An 18,561-nucleotide genomic window follows, 5' to 3' on the forward strand; every position below is an offset into this window, starting at 1 on the left:
TGAGACACATGTAAGAAGTTCAAACCCCCTTTTAAATATGAAAGGCTGGTTGGGAATATCTTCGAGAAAGCCTGAGTTGAAGTGGGAAAGAACCCGCTGAAACAGGGAAGACAGGCAGTCTCGTATCTCTCAGAAAGGATGCCCGGAAAGTGGCAGAAATCTGAGAGCTTTCCGCCATGGGGAGACCTAGGATCTAGTCAGTCATGCCCTTCACTCGCCAAAATGTCTCTGTTCTCACTTTTGTGATGAGAGGGAGGCAGGGCTGTGACCGTCAGGCCCGTTTCTTCTCCAGAACCTAGGCTCTCGCCTTTCTGGACCTCCCAGGGTGGGAGGAGCAAAAAGCGCCTGCAAAAAACCAAAATTCCCCGCGAATCACGCCACCCCCGCGTTCTGCCCTAAAGCGGATCCGCGGTCGGAAATTAGACCTGCGCGCGCTCTGTCTGCTGGCCCCACCCCTTTTCTGCCTCCGGGCCTCCCCCGGGTCCTATGAGGAAAAAGAGCAAAGACTAACAGAGCAGGAAGAGCCACAGCTTCCGGGAGGAGTTTTGGGCCTGGCGAGGCACCGTCGGACGCCGCGCTTTCACACCAGAAGTAGCTGTGGAGACGCCGGGAGTCAGTGTAGGCTCCGTTGATGAGTGCCGCGTTTCCTCAGCATGGGCGACCACGGTTTGGAGCTGGCGTCTATGATCCCCGCTCTGCGGGAGTTGGGCAGGTAGGGCCAGGTCCGGCCGTTCCCAGTCCCGCGTCCTCCTTCGCCCGACCAGGCTGGCGTCTCACGTGCTCTTCCCCCGACCAGGCTGGCGTCTCACGTGCTCTTCCCCACACCCCTCAGCCGCGCGCTTGCCGGCTCGGAAACCCTCAAGCCCAGCTCTTGGGGATTGTGTTTCGCGACTGGTTTCCGTACTTCTCCCTCAGAGAGGTGGTTAAAAATACGCGAGGTGTCGCCTCAGGCCTTTGGGAAGCCGGTCCAGGGAGAGGTGTTCGCCGACCCTGCTTGATCTCAGCGGCGCCCGGGAGTTTGTCCCTAACCCGGGGCTTGTCCTCTGCAGCTGGAGAGAACCATCCCTTCCGATCACTTTCTACACTCATTTACTTCCGGAAACCTCTTTCTTTAGATGAGGGACTTGACCCGTGAACTTCCCCGGTTTATATTCTTTGTGATCGCTCGGGGAGGACTTGGGTTTTTAGCTTTATGTTTTGATCCAAACTACCTCCTTAGAAGAAAAAAAATCACTGGTTCTCATTTTGAGCGAGGAAGGCCAATTGCTAAAAAGGGCTGTTGGTTTCTTCAAAATGAAACCTTAGGCCGTTCTGAAGATAGGATCCATTTCCTGTTGGTCATCCAGTACCCAATCCGTTATTTTAATCAGAAGTCCCAGGGATCTGCCGCAACGTTCGCAAGTGTGCACAGAATGTTGCCAAAATTTGAAGATAATTTAGTATTGTTTCATTTGCAAAGTCTTATTTTCTGTAAAACGAAGAGTAAGATCAGGTAAACCAGTACCCACCTGAAGAGAGGGGAGGGATGTGGATGGCTGCCATCCACTTTCAGCACACGAGCAACTTGCCCTCAGCCAGGCCTAAAGAAGGCAGCGTGTTTGTTTTGCCTTTTTTTTTTTTTTTTAAGTTGTAACCCACTGGGAACGAGAAAAAAGTGGGCTTGTACCACAACAGCAGTTGAACTATCAGTTGAATAATTGCTTCCCAATTTTTAAAGCTGTTTGAAAACTAAGCACACAAAGTCAGAACTGACATATAAAGTCCATGGGATATTTAATTCCTTTCATTTTGCGGTGCAGTTGTGTTCATCTCCACTTGTTGGCCATACAAGGATATTTAGTCTTCCTCAGTCACATAAATAAGAGGAAAAATGAAGGAAGCACACTTAACTGAATCATTCTGTTTTTGTGTGTGTGTGTTTTTTGTTTTTGTTTTTTTGCTTTGCATGGCTGTTGCAAGCATACTTTGTGTTAACATTTTATAAAGGAACATGAATACAAGTGCTCATTTTAGGAAACTGATGTGCAGATTTCATCTTTCAGACTCAATGTGAAGCTCGATTTTTTTTTTCCCATCTTGTTTTAGTGTAGAATTAGCTAATATTTTTCTTACCTCTTTTTTCTTCCTTTATGAGACTTGCTAGTACAAATAATAGTATCTTGGATTTATTTATAGTCTCTTACATCACCAGGGCTTAATGTTACCTTTCATTTCATTTAATTGTGGCTATTCTAAGGGAAAGAATAGAAAAAGTGACACATGGAGAATTGTATAATAATAGTTTTAACTATCATGAGATTCTCATTGCAACTGCTTCATTCAAGCCTATTCCATCTCACAGTATCTTCATGATGTAGAATGGAGTGTATTTTATTACTGTTCAGTAAGAAACTGAGTTACAGAAATTGAAGAACCAAAGTCAAAAGAGATAGCAGTTATCAGAGCTGGGTTTCACATTCAAGGAAGGCATCAAGGCCTTTTCATCCCCTACCTTTCTTTTTCATTAATTGACTGGCGATTTGATTTCTGAAAAAAAGTGAGATGTTAACTGTCTTAATGCGTGGACTCTTATGTCTCTGATAAATTTTGCTTCTGTTTTTTGCTATTAGCACTCTTTTCTCTGCATAGTCTTCCAGGATGATCCCATCCATTGCTACCTTCAGCTACCATCTATTTGATGATTGCAAATATGTTTCTCCAGACCACATCCATTTTCTATAGAATATTTATCAACTTTATACTGGCAGTTTTAGCTGGGTGTCCCATATGCCATTAAGACTCAACATAGCTTGGCACCTGTGTTGCTCAGTTGGTTAAGCGTCTGACTCTTGATTTAGGTTCAGATCAGCACCTCAGGGTCATGAGATTGTGTTGGGCTCCCAACTCAGTGGGGAGTGTACTTGAGATTTTTTCTCCCTCTTCTCTCCCCTCGTCCCCCAAAACTCAAGCGCTCTGTCACTCTCCCTTCCAAAAAAAAAAAAAAAAAGGCTCAGCAGAGCCAATATAACTTTTCCACATATCCCACCCTCCCCAACTTTTTTTCCCTCCCATTCACTGAGGTATGGGTACCTCAGTAAATGATACCATATTCACTCATTTTTCCAAACCAGAAGTGTAGGAATCATTCTTGACTCCCCATGTGCTTTTGCTACATCCTTTGTCCTCTCTTCATCTTTACTCTCTTCCTAAATAACTTCATCTAAGTCCCATGGCTTTAAATATCATATATATGCTGGCAACTCCCAAATTTATATCTACCCAGAGATATTATTAGTTTGCTTACTGTTGAACATCTATACCCGAAATGAAAATTAACATCCAAAGCAGAACTCTTGATTTACTGTCTTTAAACTTGTTTCTTCAACAGGTTATTGTAAATGTACCAACCCAAAGCCTGGGGGTTGTTCTTGTTTCTCTTCCTTATCCCTTAATAGTCTGTCAGCAAGTCCTGACAACCCTGCCCTTAAAATATACTTCTCACCGTCTCCGCTGCTATTCTTATAATTTCTTATCTAGGCTATTTTTTTTTAATAATTTTTTTTTTTTAGATTTTATTTATTCGACAGACTGAGATCACAAGTAGGTAGAGAGGCAGGCAGAGCGAGAGAGGAGGAAGCAAGTTCCCTGCTGAGCAGAGAGCCCGATGTGGAGCTCCATCCCAGGACCCTGGGACCATAACCTGTGCCGAAGGCAGAGGCTTTAACCCACTGAGCCACCCAGGCACCCCTTTTATCTAGGCTATTATTGTAACCTCTCAGTTAACCTCTCTATTTCCATTTTACCCACTTACAATGGATTTCTCATTCAGCAACCAAAGTGATTTTTTTTCTGGGGGGGTGGGGGGAACACCAAAGTGATTTTAACAGCTGTAAGTTATGTTGTAGATTATTTGCATTTCTCCTCTGTTTAAAACTTCTGCTAGTTTTCTAGCACACTTAGGATAAAATCCAAACTTCTCCCAAGGCCTCTGAGGTCCTGCATAATCTCCTCTGCCTTTCTCTAACCTCAAAGCCCCATATCCTACCCTTACTCTGCTCCAGTGACATTGGCCTTATTTTTCTTATACACCAAGGTCATTCCTGCCTTCAACTTTTGCACCTTGTTCTTCTCTCTGAACAGACTGGTTCCATTCAGATGTCATTTCAGAGAGGCCTTCCCTGATCTTCCTGTTTAAAATTACTTTGTAGGGGCGCCTGGGTGGTTCAGTCAGTTAAGTGGCTGCCTTCAGCTCATGTCATGATCCCAGGGTCCTAGGATCGAGCCCCGCATTGGGCTCCCTGCTCAGCAGAGAGTCTGCTTCTCTCTCTCCCTCTGTCAGCTGCTCTGCCTACTTGCGCTCACTTTCTCTCTCTGTCAAATAAATAAATAAAGTCTTTATTAAAAAGCATAAAGAAAAAAATTAAATTACTTTGTAATCACAAGATATTTTCAGGTAATGAAAGTTGCTTTTAAAATATTAAATGAGGCTGGGTGTTTACCCTAAAGATACAAATGTAGGGATCCGAAGAGGCGTGTATACCCCAATGTTTATAGCAGCAATGTCCACAATAGCCAAACCATGGAAAGAGCCTAGATATCCATCAGCAGATGAATGGATAAAGAAGATGTGATATATATAATGGAATACTATGCAGCCATCAAAAATGAAATCTTGCCATTTGCGATGACGTGGATAGAACTAGAGGGTATTATGCTAAGTGAAATAAGTCAGTCAGAGAAAGACAATTATCACATGATCTCTCTGATATGAGGAATTTGAGAGGTAGGGGGGGGTTCATGGGAAGAAGGGAGGGGAAAATGAAATAAGATAGGACTGGGGAGGGAGACAAACCATAAGAGACTCTTTATCTCAGAAAACAGGATTTCTGGCCGGTGGTGGGAGGATGGGAAGGATAGGGTGGCTGGGTGATGGACATGGGAGGGTATGTGCTGTGGTGAGTGCTGTGAATTATATAACACTGGTGATTCACCTCATCACATGTAACACATAGTACATGTTAATTAAAAAATAAAATAAGTAAATTTTTAAGAAATACATAAAATGTTAAATGGGGAATGGGAGAGAGATGAAAGTCTGGGAAGCATTAACATTAGCCACCGGAGGAGATTTGAATGGCGAGAAGAAGCCAGTCATGTGAAAATGGGAGAAGTGTCTGAGATTGAATGGGAAATTTAAGGGTCTCTAGGTGGGAATGAGCCTACGTTTTTTAAAGAATGGGAAGAAGGATGAAACCATAGGAAGCACAGAAGGGACTGGTGTGAGTTAAAGGTAGAGGAGTAGCCATGGGCCAGGTCCTTTTTAGTACCTTATAGGCCAGAATAAGGAGTTATTCTGGCCCATTATTATCATTATTACTTATTATTTAAGTGCAGTGGGAAACCATTGGAATATTTTAGTCAGGGAGATAATTGAATTCAAATTTTAAAAACGTTTACCTTTTACTCTCTTACTTTTAGAACCTTTCAATGTCTTCAGTACAAAATCCAGACTCCTTAGTTGGTTCTTTGAGCTTTGACCTTACAGTTTTGCTTCAGCTTCATTTCCAATTAGTGCCTCCCTCTTCTTTAGCCATACAGAACTCCTTACAGTTTCTAGAGCAGCCTGTGTTCCTGTTCCTGTGCCTTTGCGCATGCTGTTTCCTCTGCTTGGAATACTTCCTCCTTTCCCTTATTTTACTTGCCTAGCCCCTTAGGCAAAGCTTTGTTTCACTTCCTTCTGGGAGCCTGGACGGATAGGCTCTGCTCTGGGCTGAGTGTCCTTCTTGTGTTGTCTTGGCTCTATTGATATTTAACCATGCTGTGTTAAAATTACCTGTTTACTTTTTTTTTTTAAGATTTTATTTATTTATTTGACAGACAGAGATCACAAGTAGACAGAGAGGCAGAGAGAGAGGGAAGCAGGCTCCCTGCTGAGTAAAGAGCCTGATGCTGGGCTCGATCCCAGGGCCCTGGATTCATCACCTGAGCCGAAGACAGAGGCTTTAACCCACTGAGCCACCCAGGCATCCCTTACCTGTTTACTTTTTTAACTTTTAATCTACAATTTTTTTTAGGGTTGATGCATGATATCTTGGTTAACCTGGTATTTGATGTTTGCCCCAGAAGAGATAATCAAGTATTTGCTAATGTATCCAACCTTCAGGAGATATTTAAATTTTCTCCTAAGTATACCCTCTTAGGTCAGTTCCAACGTAGAGGTTGTATAAAAAGAAATGTTTACTCTCCCATGAGTGAGTATTCTAATAGTACATCTAATGAATGATAATAAACTCAACTTTTAAAAAAACGGATTAAAAATGGGGCACCTGACTGGCTCAGTTGATAGATGTGTGACTTGATTTTGGGATTGTGAGTTCAAGCTCCATGTTGGACAGGGAGCCTACTTAAAAAAAAATTTTTTTTAATAAAAATAACACAAGTTGATAACTGTATCAAAAATTTTGATAAAAATGACATAAATTGTCTTTATAGAAAATTAAACTTTGTGGAACACTCACTACCACCCACAGTCCTGATTCCTCTCCCAATACTCCCCATTTTACATTTCTAGATGATACTTGCTAAATTATACTTGGTTTGTAAAGACAAACTCTCTTGACTTTGTCTAAAACAATTGGTATTACCTTGTAATTTTAGACTTTTAAAATTTTTTGTTATGTTTAAATCTGTAATGTCATATAATATGGTAGCCACTAGCTAAATGTAGCCACCTGTGGTTTGTCTAACTTAATGTGTTCTGTAAATGAGGCCCCTGGGTGGCTCAGTGGATTAAAGCCTCTGCCTTCAGCTCAGGTCATGATCTCAGGGTCCTGGGATGGAGCCCCACATCGGGCTCTCGGCTCAGCGGGGAGCCTGCTTCCCCCTCTCTCTCTGCCTGCCTCTCTGCCTACTTGTGATCAATTTGTCAAATAAATAAAATCTTTTTAAAAAAAAAAGATGTTCTGTAAATGTAAGATACATACTGGATTTCAAAGAGTCAGCATAAAAAATGTATAGATAAAACTGTCTCTTTAATAATTTTAATATCAGCTACATGTTCAAATTATATTTTAGATAATATTGTTTTGAAAATTGCTGTTTCTTTCTATTCTTAATGTGGCTACTTAGAAAAATATGAATTGCACATGTGACTTGCATTATTTCTATGGGCTGAGGCTGGTTTAAATAATAAGATAAATAGCACCAAGTTTGTTTCACTTTCATGTAAAAATATAACTACTTGGCCTTTGATTCTATATACCTAGGGTTTGTATTACTGGTCAATATTTATTAATTTCAGTAACTTAGTAGTTCCAGCTTGAGAAAATAAAAAAGTTCTGGAGATGGTGGTGATGGTGTAGAATAATGTGAATATACTAAATACCACGGAACAGTACAATTAAAGTAGTTAAAATAAATTTTATGTTAAGTATATGTGACCATAATAAAAAATATATCAAAGGACATTTTAACAAACAAATTTAATTTGATCCTATCTAGAGCTCCCTCTTTGAAATTCTAACCTTGGTTTCTAGAACATACCTCTTAAGGTTTTCTTTTTGTTTTTCTGGCTCTTTTCCTTTCTCCTTCCTGGCCCCTTTAACTTTAATGTCGGGTTCTCTGGCTTCCTTATTACTTCTTATATTGCACTAGTTTTCAAGGTTTCCACTATCACAAACTATAGCAGTGTTAGATTATGTAATTTCCGTGAACGTCAGTCTCCTTATATGTAAATTAGGATTTAGTATTGCTATCATACCGCTTGTGAAATATGCAGTAATGTAGACGATGTGTTTAGCCTTGTTTGATAGGTATTGTTATATAATGATAATCTATATCTCTAGGCTAGATATTTCTTGAGGACTGGAGCTTTCAAAAAAAATTTTTTTTCCCATAAACTCTACACTCACTGGGGGCTTGAATTTACCACCTGGAGATCATAGAGCCACTCATAGGCTTTGTGGACTGAGCCAGCCAGGCACCCCTTGAGGGACTAGAACTTTAATTCCAACAGTCTTTTGTGCATCCCACTTAGTTGTTCCCTTGAGACCTTAAATTCAGTATTTCTAAAACTGATTTTGTTTTTCTCTCCAGCTTCCTTCTTTGTTAACTGTTTCAGTGACTGGCCTCACAATCCACCCTGGATAGAGGCCTAGGTTGATTTACCAGTCTCCTCCACTAACTTGTCTTTCACCTCCCCCAGTGGTGGTTTCTGGTATTTAGTGTGGCACGTTATAGGTGCTCAATAAATGGTTGTTTGTGTGAATGACTGTATAATTCTTCATCCAGTGTGGTAGAATACAGACTTAATACTATATTCTTTTTTTTTTTTTTAATTTTATTTATTTATTTGACAGACAGAGATCTCAAGTAGGCAGAGAGGCAGGCAGAGAGAGAGGAGGAAGCAGGCTCCCTGCGGAGCAGAGAGCCCGATGAGGGGCTCGATCCCAGGATCCTGGGATCATGACCTGAGCCGAAGGCAGAGGCTTTAACTCACTGAGCCACCCAGGCGCCCCTTCATACTATATTCTTACATTCAGTTCTGTGCTGGTTTATACCAAATCATGGAGCTTAAGTTCAATTCATTCAGGATCCTAAGATACAGTTGCTCTGCTTAATTATTATCTTCTCTTAATGTTTATTTTTTTCTTGATTAGTTCTAATACTTTATATAATTGTATGTAATTTCCCTAATATTTTATTGAATTTTAATTCTGGAAAATTTCAAACATCAAAAAGAAGGAAAATGATATATCAGTTGCCCATTTAACCCAATAATTATCAATTCATGGCCCTCTTTCTCTCAACTCAGATTACTATGAAGCAAATTCAGAACATTGTTTCATCTATAAATACCAATATTTATCTGTAAAAGATAAAGACTTTTTAAACATATCGTAATACCATTATCATACCTAAGAATGATTCTTAATAACATCAGATATCTAGCCTCTGTTTAAATTTTTCCAGTTGTCATATACAGTTTCCTAATAGTTTTATTTTTGTTTTTTTGTGGGTTTTTTTTAGGTTTTTTTTTTAAAATCAGGATCCATTGTAGGATCATAGATTGTAATTGATTGATTTGGCTCTTAAGTCTTTGTTATAGGTTTCTCCTCTTTTTTTCCTTTAGAATTCATTTGTTGAAGAAACTATGTTTTGTAGATTTTCCAAGTCTAGATCAATATGAATAAAACGCAAGCTACATGTATAATTAAAAATTTTATAGTAGCCACATGGCAAAAAATAAAATAGGTTAAAGTAATTTTTAATAATATATTTTATGTAACTCAGCATCTCTATTATTTCTACATGTAATTAATATAAAGTTACTAATGAGATATTTATTTTCTGGTACCAAATATTTTAAATTCAGTGTATATTTTATACTTAAAGCACATCTCAATTTGGACTAACCACATTTCAGGTGCTCTATAGCTACATAAATAATGGCTACTATATTGGGCAGGGCAGGTCTAGATTTTGCATATTGGGTGCCTCTGGTATCATTAGTATGTTTTTTTTTTTCCTTTAAATCAGTAAGGTGTTTAGATTTTTCTTTAATTTTTAAACAGAAGGATACAATGAATGTCAACATTAAAACTAAATACATTTGATAAATTAAAATTTAGAGAATTTTTTACAAATGAAATTTTTATCTTATTTAAATCTTATCTGTTTTAGTGCCAGTCCAGAGGAATATAATACAGTTGTACAGAAGCCGAGACAAATTTTATGTCAGTTCATTGACCGAATACTTACAGATGTAAATGTTGGTAAGAAACAGTTATTTCTTATGTAAATTTTATGAATTAAATTGTTTTCTTTTTCATATATACAACATTATGCTAGCATTTTTCTCATGTAGTTTTAAATATAGAGTTAGTATTCATGATAGTTAACTATTTTCAAGAAACTTATTTACAATATTAACTTATTATATGTGTGATTTAGGCATTTAAAGTAATTCTGTTTTCCTGCTTGTTGTCTAGATTTTCTGCTGCTTGCTATGGTGTTCTTCTTTGATTTATTATAATAGATAAAAATAACCATTTCTAATGAAGTGGACCCTGTTTTAGCTAGGTCTTACACTAGTGGTTGAGAAACAAATGCCATTTAAAAACTCTAATTTAAAGACTTGGTGACTCTGTGGGAGGTAGTAAGATCTTGTGAGTTGTGGGAGCAACTCCTGTTTGTGGGAAGTCTAAAAAACAAATCTTACCGATTTGACAAGATAGTGTCACATTTGTCATATCTGTTAAAATTATGTGGAGAAGGGGTAATGTAGAGTAGCATTTGGCTTGTAGTGTATAAATGTGTAGTGTATACATGTAGTGTATAAACTTACTTCCAAATTCGGCAGAGATATTATGACTTAAAATAGACAGTTAGCTTTTCTTTTTCCAATCTATGAAATTAAGAGTTGCTGAAAATAACAAAGGACTACTGAATATTTGGAAGATGCGTTTTCATATAGTACTCTCCTTGTTTAGACCACTTGTGCTTCCCCTCCCTAACCAGAATCTCATCATCCAGGAAACACTTGTTTCTTCTATTGTGGACTGGTACAGTTATACCATATTATAATTATTAGTTTGTCTGATTCCCTCACCTAATCAGGTGAAGTTTTTTCCCCACTCAGATTTTAGTACAATGCCAGACATCTTGTAGGCCTTTAATCTGTATTTGGTGAATTAGTGTATAATAGATGAATGTACATGATTATTAAACATTTAAAATTAGAAAGATAGGATTATAGAGTTTAGTCCCATCAATTTGTCATAAATACTATGCTGGACACAGTTCTGGTCACCAGAGTCTAGTTTTTTAACAAAAGGACTGCCATCTAATTTTCATGACTCTTTAAAATGAATCTTTTATTATTTTAGTTGCTCTAGAACTTGTAAAGAAAACTGACTCTCAGCCAACCTCTGTGATGTTGCTTGATTTCATCCAGCATATAATGAAGTCCTCCCCACTTATGTTTGTAAACGTGAATGGAGGCCAAGGCCAAAATGAGGCCAAAGGCAGTTGTATTGGTAAGTCCTGCTATTTGTGCATGCATTTCCAATTGGCTTTATGAAATCTACCCTCTTTTGCTCTTCTGAAATATAACATACATTTTATGCATATTTCGGTCATATTGGTCTGAATTTAAGAGAGCAAAATGGTAATGTTTAGTTTTGTTTTATGCATCTTTCTTTTTTTTTTTTAAGATTTTATTTATTCATTTGACAGAGATCACAAGTAGGGAGAGAGGCAGGCAGAGAGAGAGAGAGAGGAGGAAGCAGGCTCCCTGCTGAGCAGAGAGCCGGACGCGGGGCTCGATCCCAGGACCCTGGTATCATGACCTGAGCGAAAGGCAGAGGCTTTAACCCACTGAGCCACCCAGGCGCCCCTATTTTCTTATGAAGTAGGTACCCAGGATTGAATAGAAATAATCAGATTTGTTTATTTGCCATTGAATACTTGAGCAGTTTTCTTTTTTCTGCTTTTGATAATCTCTTTTAGATCAGGCATTAGCAATTTGTGGCCCACAGGCTGGTTGCCTGTTCTTTGTAAAAAAAAGTTTTATCGGTAAACCCATACTTTTACTCATTGTATTTCCTTACTGTCTATAACTACTAGAAAGGCAATGTTGAGTAGTTGACATGGAGGCCATAAGTATTTCACACCCAAATATTTCCCGTCTAGCCCTTTAAAAACACTTTTGCTAACTCCTAGATGTTGAAGCTTTTTTCTAGGCTTTACCCTTATTGTTCCCTACTACTTTTATCCCTTTATTGGCCTCCTTGTAATGAGATGTGAAGCAAATATCTTTTTTTTCCTGTACAATGCATAGGGTATTTAAAATTTTTTTACTTGAATTTCAGTATTTAGCTTTGATAGCATGTCCTCTAAAAAGTGTTTTCTTTTTTTTCTTAAATTTTTAAAAAATTTTTATTTATTTTTTATTTTTTTATAAACATATAATGTATTTTTATCCCCAGGGGTACAGGTCTGTGAATTGACAGGTTTACACACTTCACAGGACTCACCATAACACATACCCTCCCCAATGTCCATAAACCTACCACCCTCTCCCTCCCCCGCTCCCCCCAGCAACCCTCAGTTTGTTTTGTGAGATTAAGAGTCATTTATGGTTTGTCTACCTCCCAGTCCCATCTTGTTTCATTTATTCTTCTCTTCTCCTACCCTCCTAACCCCCCATGTTGCATCTCCACTTCCTCATATCAGGGCGATCATATGATAGTTGTCTTTAAAAAGTGTTTTCTGACTATAACTCCTGACTGCCTGCCCTAGCAATGGCTTAGTTGCTCCTTCTTTATCTTCTGTTAGTACAGTGTTCTGCATTTCTTCTATCACAGTGGTTACTAAGCTGGATTATAAAACCTGTTTGTATTCTTTGCCATCTTTTAAGTTTAATTTAATTTTTTTTTTTTAAAGATTTTATTTATTTATTTGACAGACAGAGGTCACAAGTAGGCAGAGAGGCAGGCAGAGAGAGGGGGGAAGCAGGCTCCCTGCTAAGCAGAGAGCCCGATGTGGGGCTCGATCCCAGGATCCTGAGATCATGACCTGAGCCGAAGGCAGAGGCTTTAACCCACTGAGCCACCCAGGCGCCCCTAAGTTTAATTTAATTTTTTAAAATATTTTTTAATTTATTCATTTGAGAGAGAGTACTAGCAGATGGAGGGTCTTAGGGAGAAGAGGAAGCAGACCCCTCACTAAGCAGGCACCTCCCAAGTGGGGCTTGATCCCAGAGCCCTGGGATCATGACCTGAGCCAAAGGCAGACACTTAACTGACTGAGCCACCTAGGGCACCCCTTCACCACACTTTTTTTTTTTTTTTTAAGATTTTATTTATTTATTTGTCAGGCAGAGATCACAGGTAGGCAGAGAGGCAGGCTGAGAGAGAGGAAAGGAAGCAGGCTCCCTGCTGAGCAGAGAGCCCGATGCAGGGCTAGATCCCAGGACCCTGAGATCATGACCTTAGCCGAAGGCAGAGGCTTTAACCCACTGAGCCACCCAGGTGCCCCTCACCACACTTTTTTAAACAATAGGTCACAACTTATTAGTAGGTTATGAAAATAAAATATAATTGACCAGAAAATACCATAATATATTGCATGTAATAAATACTTTTTCATGAAACCTTTGTTTCATATATTTAAATAAAATAAATATGCATATGTTGACTGGGTCATGATATAAAATGTATCTCTTAGTCTGAGAGACTATATTACGAGATTCATGAGGACTATGACATTCGTTTTTGTGCACTTGGGACAGAGTTGCAGTGTTTGTTGAAGGAATGTTAATAGTAACCATTTGTTGAACTTCAAGCACTTTGCTGAGAATTTCATGTGTATCGTCATACTTGTTCTTCATGGTAACCTTCATTATTCCCTTCTTAGAGATGAAGTTACCAAGGTTCAGAGAAATGAAAAGTTCACACAGCTCCTAATTGGAAAGCTAGGACTTTGACTCCAAAATTGGTACTAAATTACCTATTTCCATTGTGTAGGGAATGTTTTAGACTGGCTTGTTAGTGTTATACTTTAAAAATGAATTGGGATGCCTGGGTGGCTCAATACGTTAAGCGTCTGCATTCGGCTGAGGTTATGATCCCATGGCTCTAGGATGGAGTCCCGCATTGGGCTCCTTGCTCAGCCAGGAGCCTGCTTTTACCTCTGCCTCTGCTCCTCTCCCTGTTTATGTGCGTGTGTGCACATTCTCTCTAATTCTCACTGTCAAAATAAATAAAATCTTTTTTAAAAAATTAAAAATGAATGATCAGGGATTTAGCAAATTAATTAGCATTTCTGATGTACTTATTTAATATCTTTTTTGTTTATTTCGAAGAATTCAGTAATTGGATCATAACAAGACTTCTGCGGATTGCAGCAACTCCATCCTGTCATATGTTACACAAGAAAATCTGTGAAGTTATCTGCTCATTATTATTTCTTTTTAAAAGCAAGAACCCTGCAATTTTTGGAGTACTGACAAAGGAATTACTACATCTTTTCGAAGATATCATTTACCTCCATAGAAAAAATGCACTGGGACATGTTGTGGAATGGCCAGTGGTAGTTAGCCGATTTTTAAGTCAATTAGATGAACATGTGGGATATTTACAACCAGCTCCTTTGCAATTCGTGAACATGCAAAATTTAGAATTTATTGAAGTCACTTTATTAACAGTTCTTATTCGTATTGTTGCAGTTGTGTTTTTTAGAAGGCAAGAACTCTTTCTTTGGCAGATAGGTTGCGTTCTGCTAGAGTATGGTAGTCCAAAAATTAAATCCTTAGCAATTACCCTTTTAACTGAACTCTTCGAGCTTGGAGGATTACCAGCACAACCAGCCAGCACTTTCTTCAGCTCTTTTTTGGGATTATTAAAACATCTTGTCGAAATGGATGCTGACCAGTTGAAACTCTATGAAGAACCATTATCAAAGCTGATAAAAACACTGTTCCCCTTTGAAGCAGAAGCTTATAGAAATATTGAACCTGTCTATTTAAATATGCTGCTGGAAAAACTCTGTGTCATGTTTGAAGATGGTGTGCTTATGCGGCTTAAGTCTGATTTGCTAAAAGCAGCTTTGTGCCACTTACTGCAGTATTTTCTTAAATATGTGCCAGCTGGGTATGAATCTGCTTTACAAGTCAGGAAGGTTTATGTGAGAAACATTTGTAGAGTTCTTGTGGATGTGCTTGGATTTCAGGTAGATGCAGAGGTAAGTCATTTTTAAGGTTGCTTGATAAGTGTGTATTTTGTTATAATGTAAGTGTGTGCGTATATGTAAGATGTAATAATGAGAAAATAGAATATCTTTAATAACATATATTCAGAATGGAATGATTTTTTTCACAATCAACTTTGGCTCCTCATTATGGACTTTTACTTTGAGATGGATTTCACTAAATTGGTAATGAACTGCCAGTGGAGTAGAATGTTTTAAAGTAGAATTTGTGAAGTATAAGCATGTTCCGTGCATTATTAATTAAAAGGGGACCAGTTAGCAACTTAATTGCAAAAACTTCAAGCACTCACCTAGATTTTATCTTTGGCAAGTTATATTCAATCACATTTAGAAAACCTGTGGGTACATAGTACTAGTCATGCCAAATTATGCCTTTCTTTCCTATTCAGACTGAGAGAGACAGGCAGTACAATAAAAAATATACAGCAACTTGGGTAAATATTTTACCTGTAAGTTGCTGGATTTGTAGTGTGAAGAGGTTAGTAATTTCCTTATAGAGTTTTTCTTTGTGGCATTTTTTAAAATAAAGATTTTGTTTATTTGAGAGAGAGAGCAAGTACAAGCTGGGGGAGGGGCAAAGGGAGCCCAAATTGGGGCTTGATCCCAGGACTCTAGGATCATGACCTGAGCCGAAGACAGATGCTTACTTAACCAGTGGAGCCACCCAGAAGCCCCACTTTGTAGAATTTTGACAGAGGGAAAAACAGATTAGAGAGAGAATTTGTCTGAAGACTTTTAGGTCTATAGAACCATAGTTCTAGATACAGAATCATATATATGTCTATTCATTGATTGTGAAATTATAAAGATTAATTTAGGTCTTTGTTTTTCTTGACGAGACTCTGAAATTAGTTTGCCCTAATAGAAAACTTAAAACCTAATGAATTTTTGCAGTCTCTGAATAACGTATTCCTAAGGCAGTTTTTGAAATTATTTTTACTTTCTCAGTATTTGTTGGGCCCACTTTATGCAGCCTTAAAAATGGAAAGTATGGAAATCATTGAGGAGGTTCAAAGCCAAATTCAACAGGAAAACCTCAGCAGTAATAGTGATGGAATATCAGCCAAAAGGCGTCGACTCAGCTCATCTCTCAACTCTTCCAAAGGACCACCAAAACAGACTGAAGAGTATGACCTTCATTCAGTTTGTATTTAGTCATTTAATGAAACCTTTATTCGCTTTTAAAAATCACCTTTAGTTAGGTACTTTGACTTAAATACAGAGCAATTGTTCTTTTTAAAGGCAGTCAAAGGAATGCTTAAAATATTTTAATACTTATAGTCCATTCTAATGTGAAAGAGAACATGACTGCATATGGTTACTTAGAAGATTTTTTAAGTTTCTACTTGCCTCTCTGATTTAACTTCTTTTTTTTTTTTTTTTAAATATTTTATTTATTTATTTGACAGGGAGAGATCATAAGTAGATAGAGAGGCAGGCAGAGAGAGAGAGAGGGAAGCAGGCTCCCTGCTGAGCAGAGAGCCCGATGCGGGACTCGATCCCAGGACCGTGAGATCATGACCTGAGCCGAAGGCAGTGGCTTAACCCACTGAGCCACCCAGGCGCCCCTGATTTAACTTCTTAATATCTAAAAAAAACTCTGAGATAATATATTCATCAGCAGTTTAAGAGATGTTAAAAAATAAATGTGTTAACAAATAATGTGATCAAAGAATTCCCATATTTCAGTTAGCCCTGAATGTTGTTTTAATTGAACCAATTTTATATTTAAACCAAATTTATATTAAATATGAATATCTTTATATTATGATTATAATTAATTACAGAATTAAGCATGTGGATATGAGCAAAAAGAGCATACTGTGGAGTGCCCTGAAACAGAAAGCGGAGTCCCTTCAGATTTTCCTTGAATGTGGTGGACTAAAGAATCCTGTTATTGCAACTTTAGAAGGAATCACTGTTGTCCTACAGCTGACTGCTCTGTGTGCGGTTCATTGTTCTCATCAAAACACGGACTGGTAAAACAACTTGTATTTTTTGGGTGGGTTGTCTGTAATAAATTTGGATTTATTGCTTTAGGAGACCTCGTTATTTGCTCAATTTGTGTGACCTTAGAGCAGACATTTCAGTGAAATGGAAATTTGTTTTTTATTGCACACCTGCTAAATGCTAGGTATTTTATTAAGTACTATACATATATTATTTAATCTTCATAACAGTTCTGTAAGTTAAATGCTATTATGCCTACTTCACAAATTGGAGATTGAGGCTTAGAGAAATTGAGGCTTATTGTTTTGTAAATTGGTCCTATATGCACAAGGTAATAAGAAACTGAAGAAAGAGGCAGACCACTCCAGATTGGTAGGTGGCAGGTTTTATAAGGGAACTTAACTTACAAGGCCTATCTCAGGCAGCTGTGGAAGACAAAAGTCATCTCTCAGCTCATTTTCCAGAATCTTAGAAGTTTATATGGAGGACTTAATGGGGTTAAGTCATGTTTTCAGTCCACATGGTCTCAACAGCACCTTACTCTGAAGACTCTGTCCTTGGAACACCTCCCACTATGGGACCAGTAGGTAGAGTGTACATTCCAAAGACAGGGGAAGGGGTGAGGAGCCTCTGATGGCCTGGGTCCAGCTGGAGGGTCAACTGGTGGTATCCTCTTGATTGCTTCCTCTAATAAGACTATTTTTGTCTGAAGCCAAAACTAACTTTCCTGGGCATACATGATTAGAAAGTAGCAGAGCACATTTTTATATAACTCAAAAGCCACTGTTGTTTTAGTCATACATTTAGTCAAAACAACTTTCCCTTTGATAATAAGAATAGGGATTTAGAACTTGTTAGAAGTATGTTTTCAGTTTGGTATTCTTAATATTGGTTAATTCTGTCAGAAGAAAACAAGTGTCAATCTTCTCTGAAGATTTGTCTTATTTTTACTGTCAAGTTACAGATCAAAACTCTTTGTTAGTTTTTTACATGATCATTTATTCTGTTATTTTCTGACTTACCTAGCCAATAAAAAGTTATGAAGGAGATTTTAAAGAAACTGTATTAATTCAAACTGCATTAAATTTGGAATTTGAGACAGCTTGAAGAAATAGCTGATTAGGCTGCAAGCTACTCTTCTATTACTAAGAAAGGGTTTACTGAGGCAGTTAATAATTATACTGGGATATCTTCTGTCATTTTTAAGCCTAGTGATACCAAATTTAAATGTTCTATATTAATTACTGAATTCTAAGAGTGATTTGGACTGACACAGAGAGTTTAAACTTAAAATAATAATAGCATATTGCATATTTACTTTGAATTGGTTTAAACTTATGTTAGTTTTATACTCACAGTTTCTTTTGGCTTACTTCAATATTGGGTTGGACTATAACAAAATTTGTTGTAATTCTTTGTCTTAAAAATGTTTTAACTGTAGCCATAATTTCAAGGACTGTCAACAGAAATGTCAGAAGAAACCTTCAGTAGAGATAACTTGGATGTCTTTGGATTTTTACACAACACTGCTTAAGAGCTGTCGGAGTTTGTTAGAATCTGTTCAGAAGCCTGACCTGGAGGCAGTTATTGATAAAGTGGTGAAAATATATGATGCTCTGATTTATATTCACGGTGAGTATAAATAATCAATAAAACAAAATAGCCTTTAAAGATCATCATTATATCAGGGCACCTGGGTGGTTCAGTGGGTTAAAGCCTCTGCCTTCGGCCCAGGTCATGGTCTCAGGGTCCTGGGATCAAGCCCCGCATCGGGCTCTCTGCTCGGTGGAGAGCCTGCTTCCCCTCCTCTCTCTCTGCCTCTCTGCCTACTTGTGATCTCTGTCTGTCTGTCAAATAAATAAA

At 38.1% G+C, this 18,561-nt stretch overlaps 1 protein-coding gene across 2 annotated transcripts in view; it reads left to right on the forward strand.

Annotated features, from left to right (window-relative positions):
- The first annotated feature begins 558 nt into the window (after positions 1-558).
- The window catches only part of ATR (ATR serine/threonine kinase), a 99,015-nt gene continuing 81,012 nt past the window's right edge, over positions 559-18,561 (forward strand). For both annotated transcript variants that reach the window (XM_046002125.1, XM_046002126.1), the window contains exons 1-7: positions 559-712; positions 9,661-9,752; positions 10,866-11,015; positions 13,844-14,721; positions 15,697-15,875; positions 16,536-16,727; positions 18,140-18,330. In XM_046002125.1, the coding sequence (XP_045858081.1) occupies positions 654-712; positions 9,661-9,752; positions 10,866-11,015; positions 13,844-14,721; positions 15,697-15,875; positions 16,536-16,727; positions 18,140-18,330 (1,741 nt within the window). In that variant the 5' untranslated portion in view covers positions 559-653. The remainder of the gene's footprint in view (positions 713-9,660; positions 9,753-10,865; positions 11,016-13,843; positions 14,722-15,696; positions 15,876-16,535; positions 16,728-18,139; positions 18,331-18,561) is intronic.

Source organism: Meles meles, chromosome 4, assembly GCF_922984935.1.
Source record: "Meles meles chromosome 4, mMelMel3.1 paternal haplotype, whole genome shotgun sequence".
NCBI classification, from domain to species: Eukaryota; Metazoa; Chordata; class Mammalia; order Carnivora; family Mustelidae; genus Meles; species Meles meles.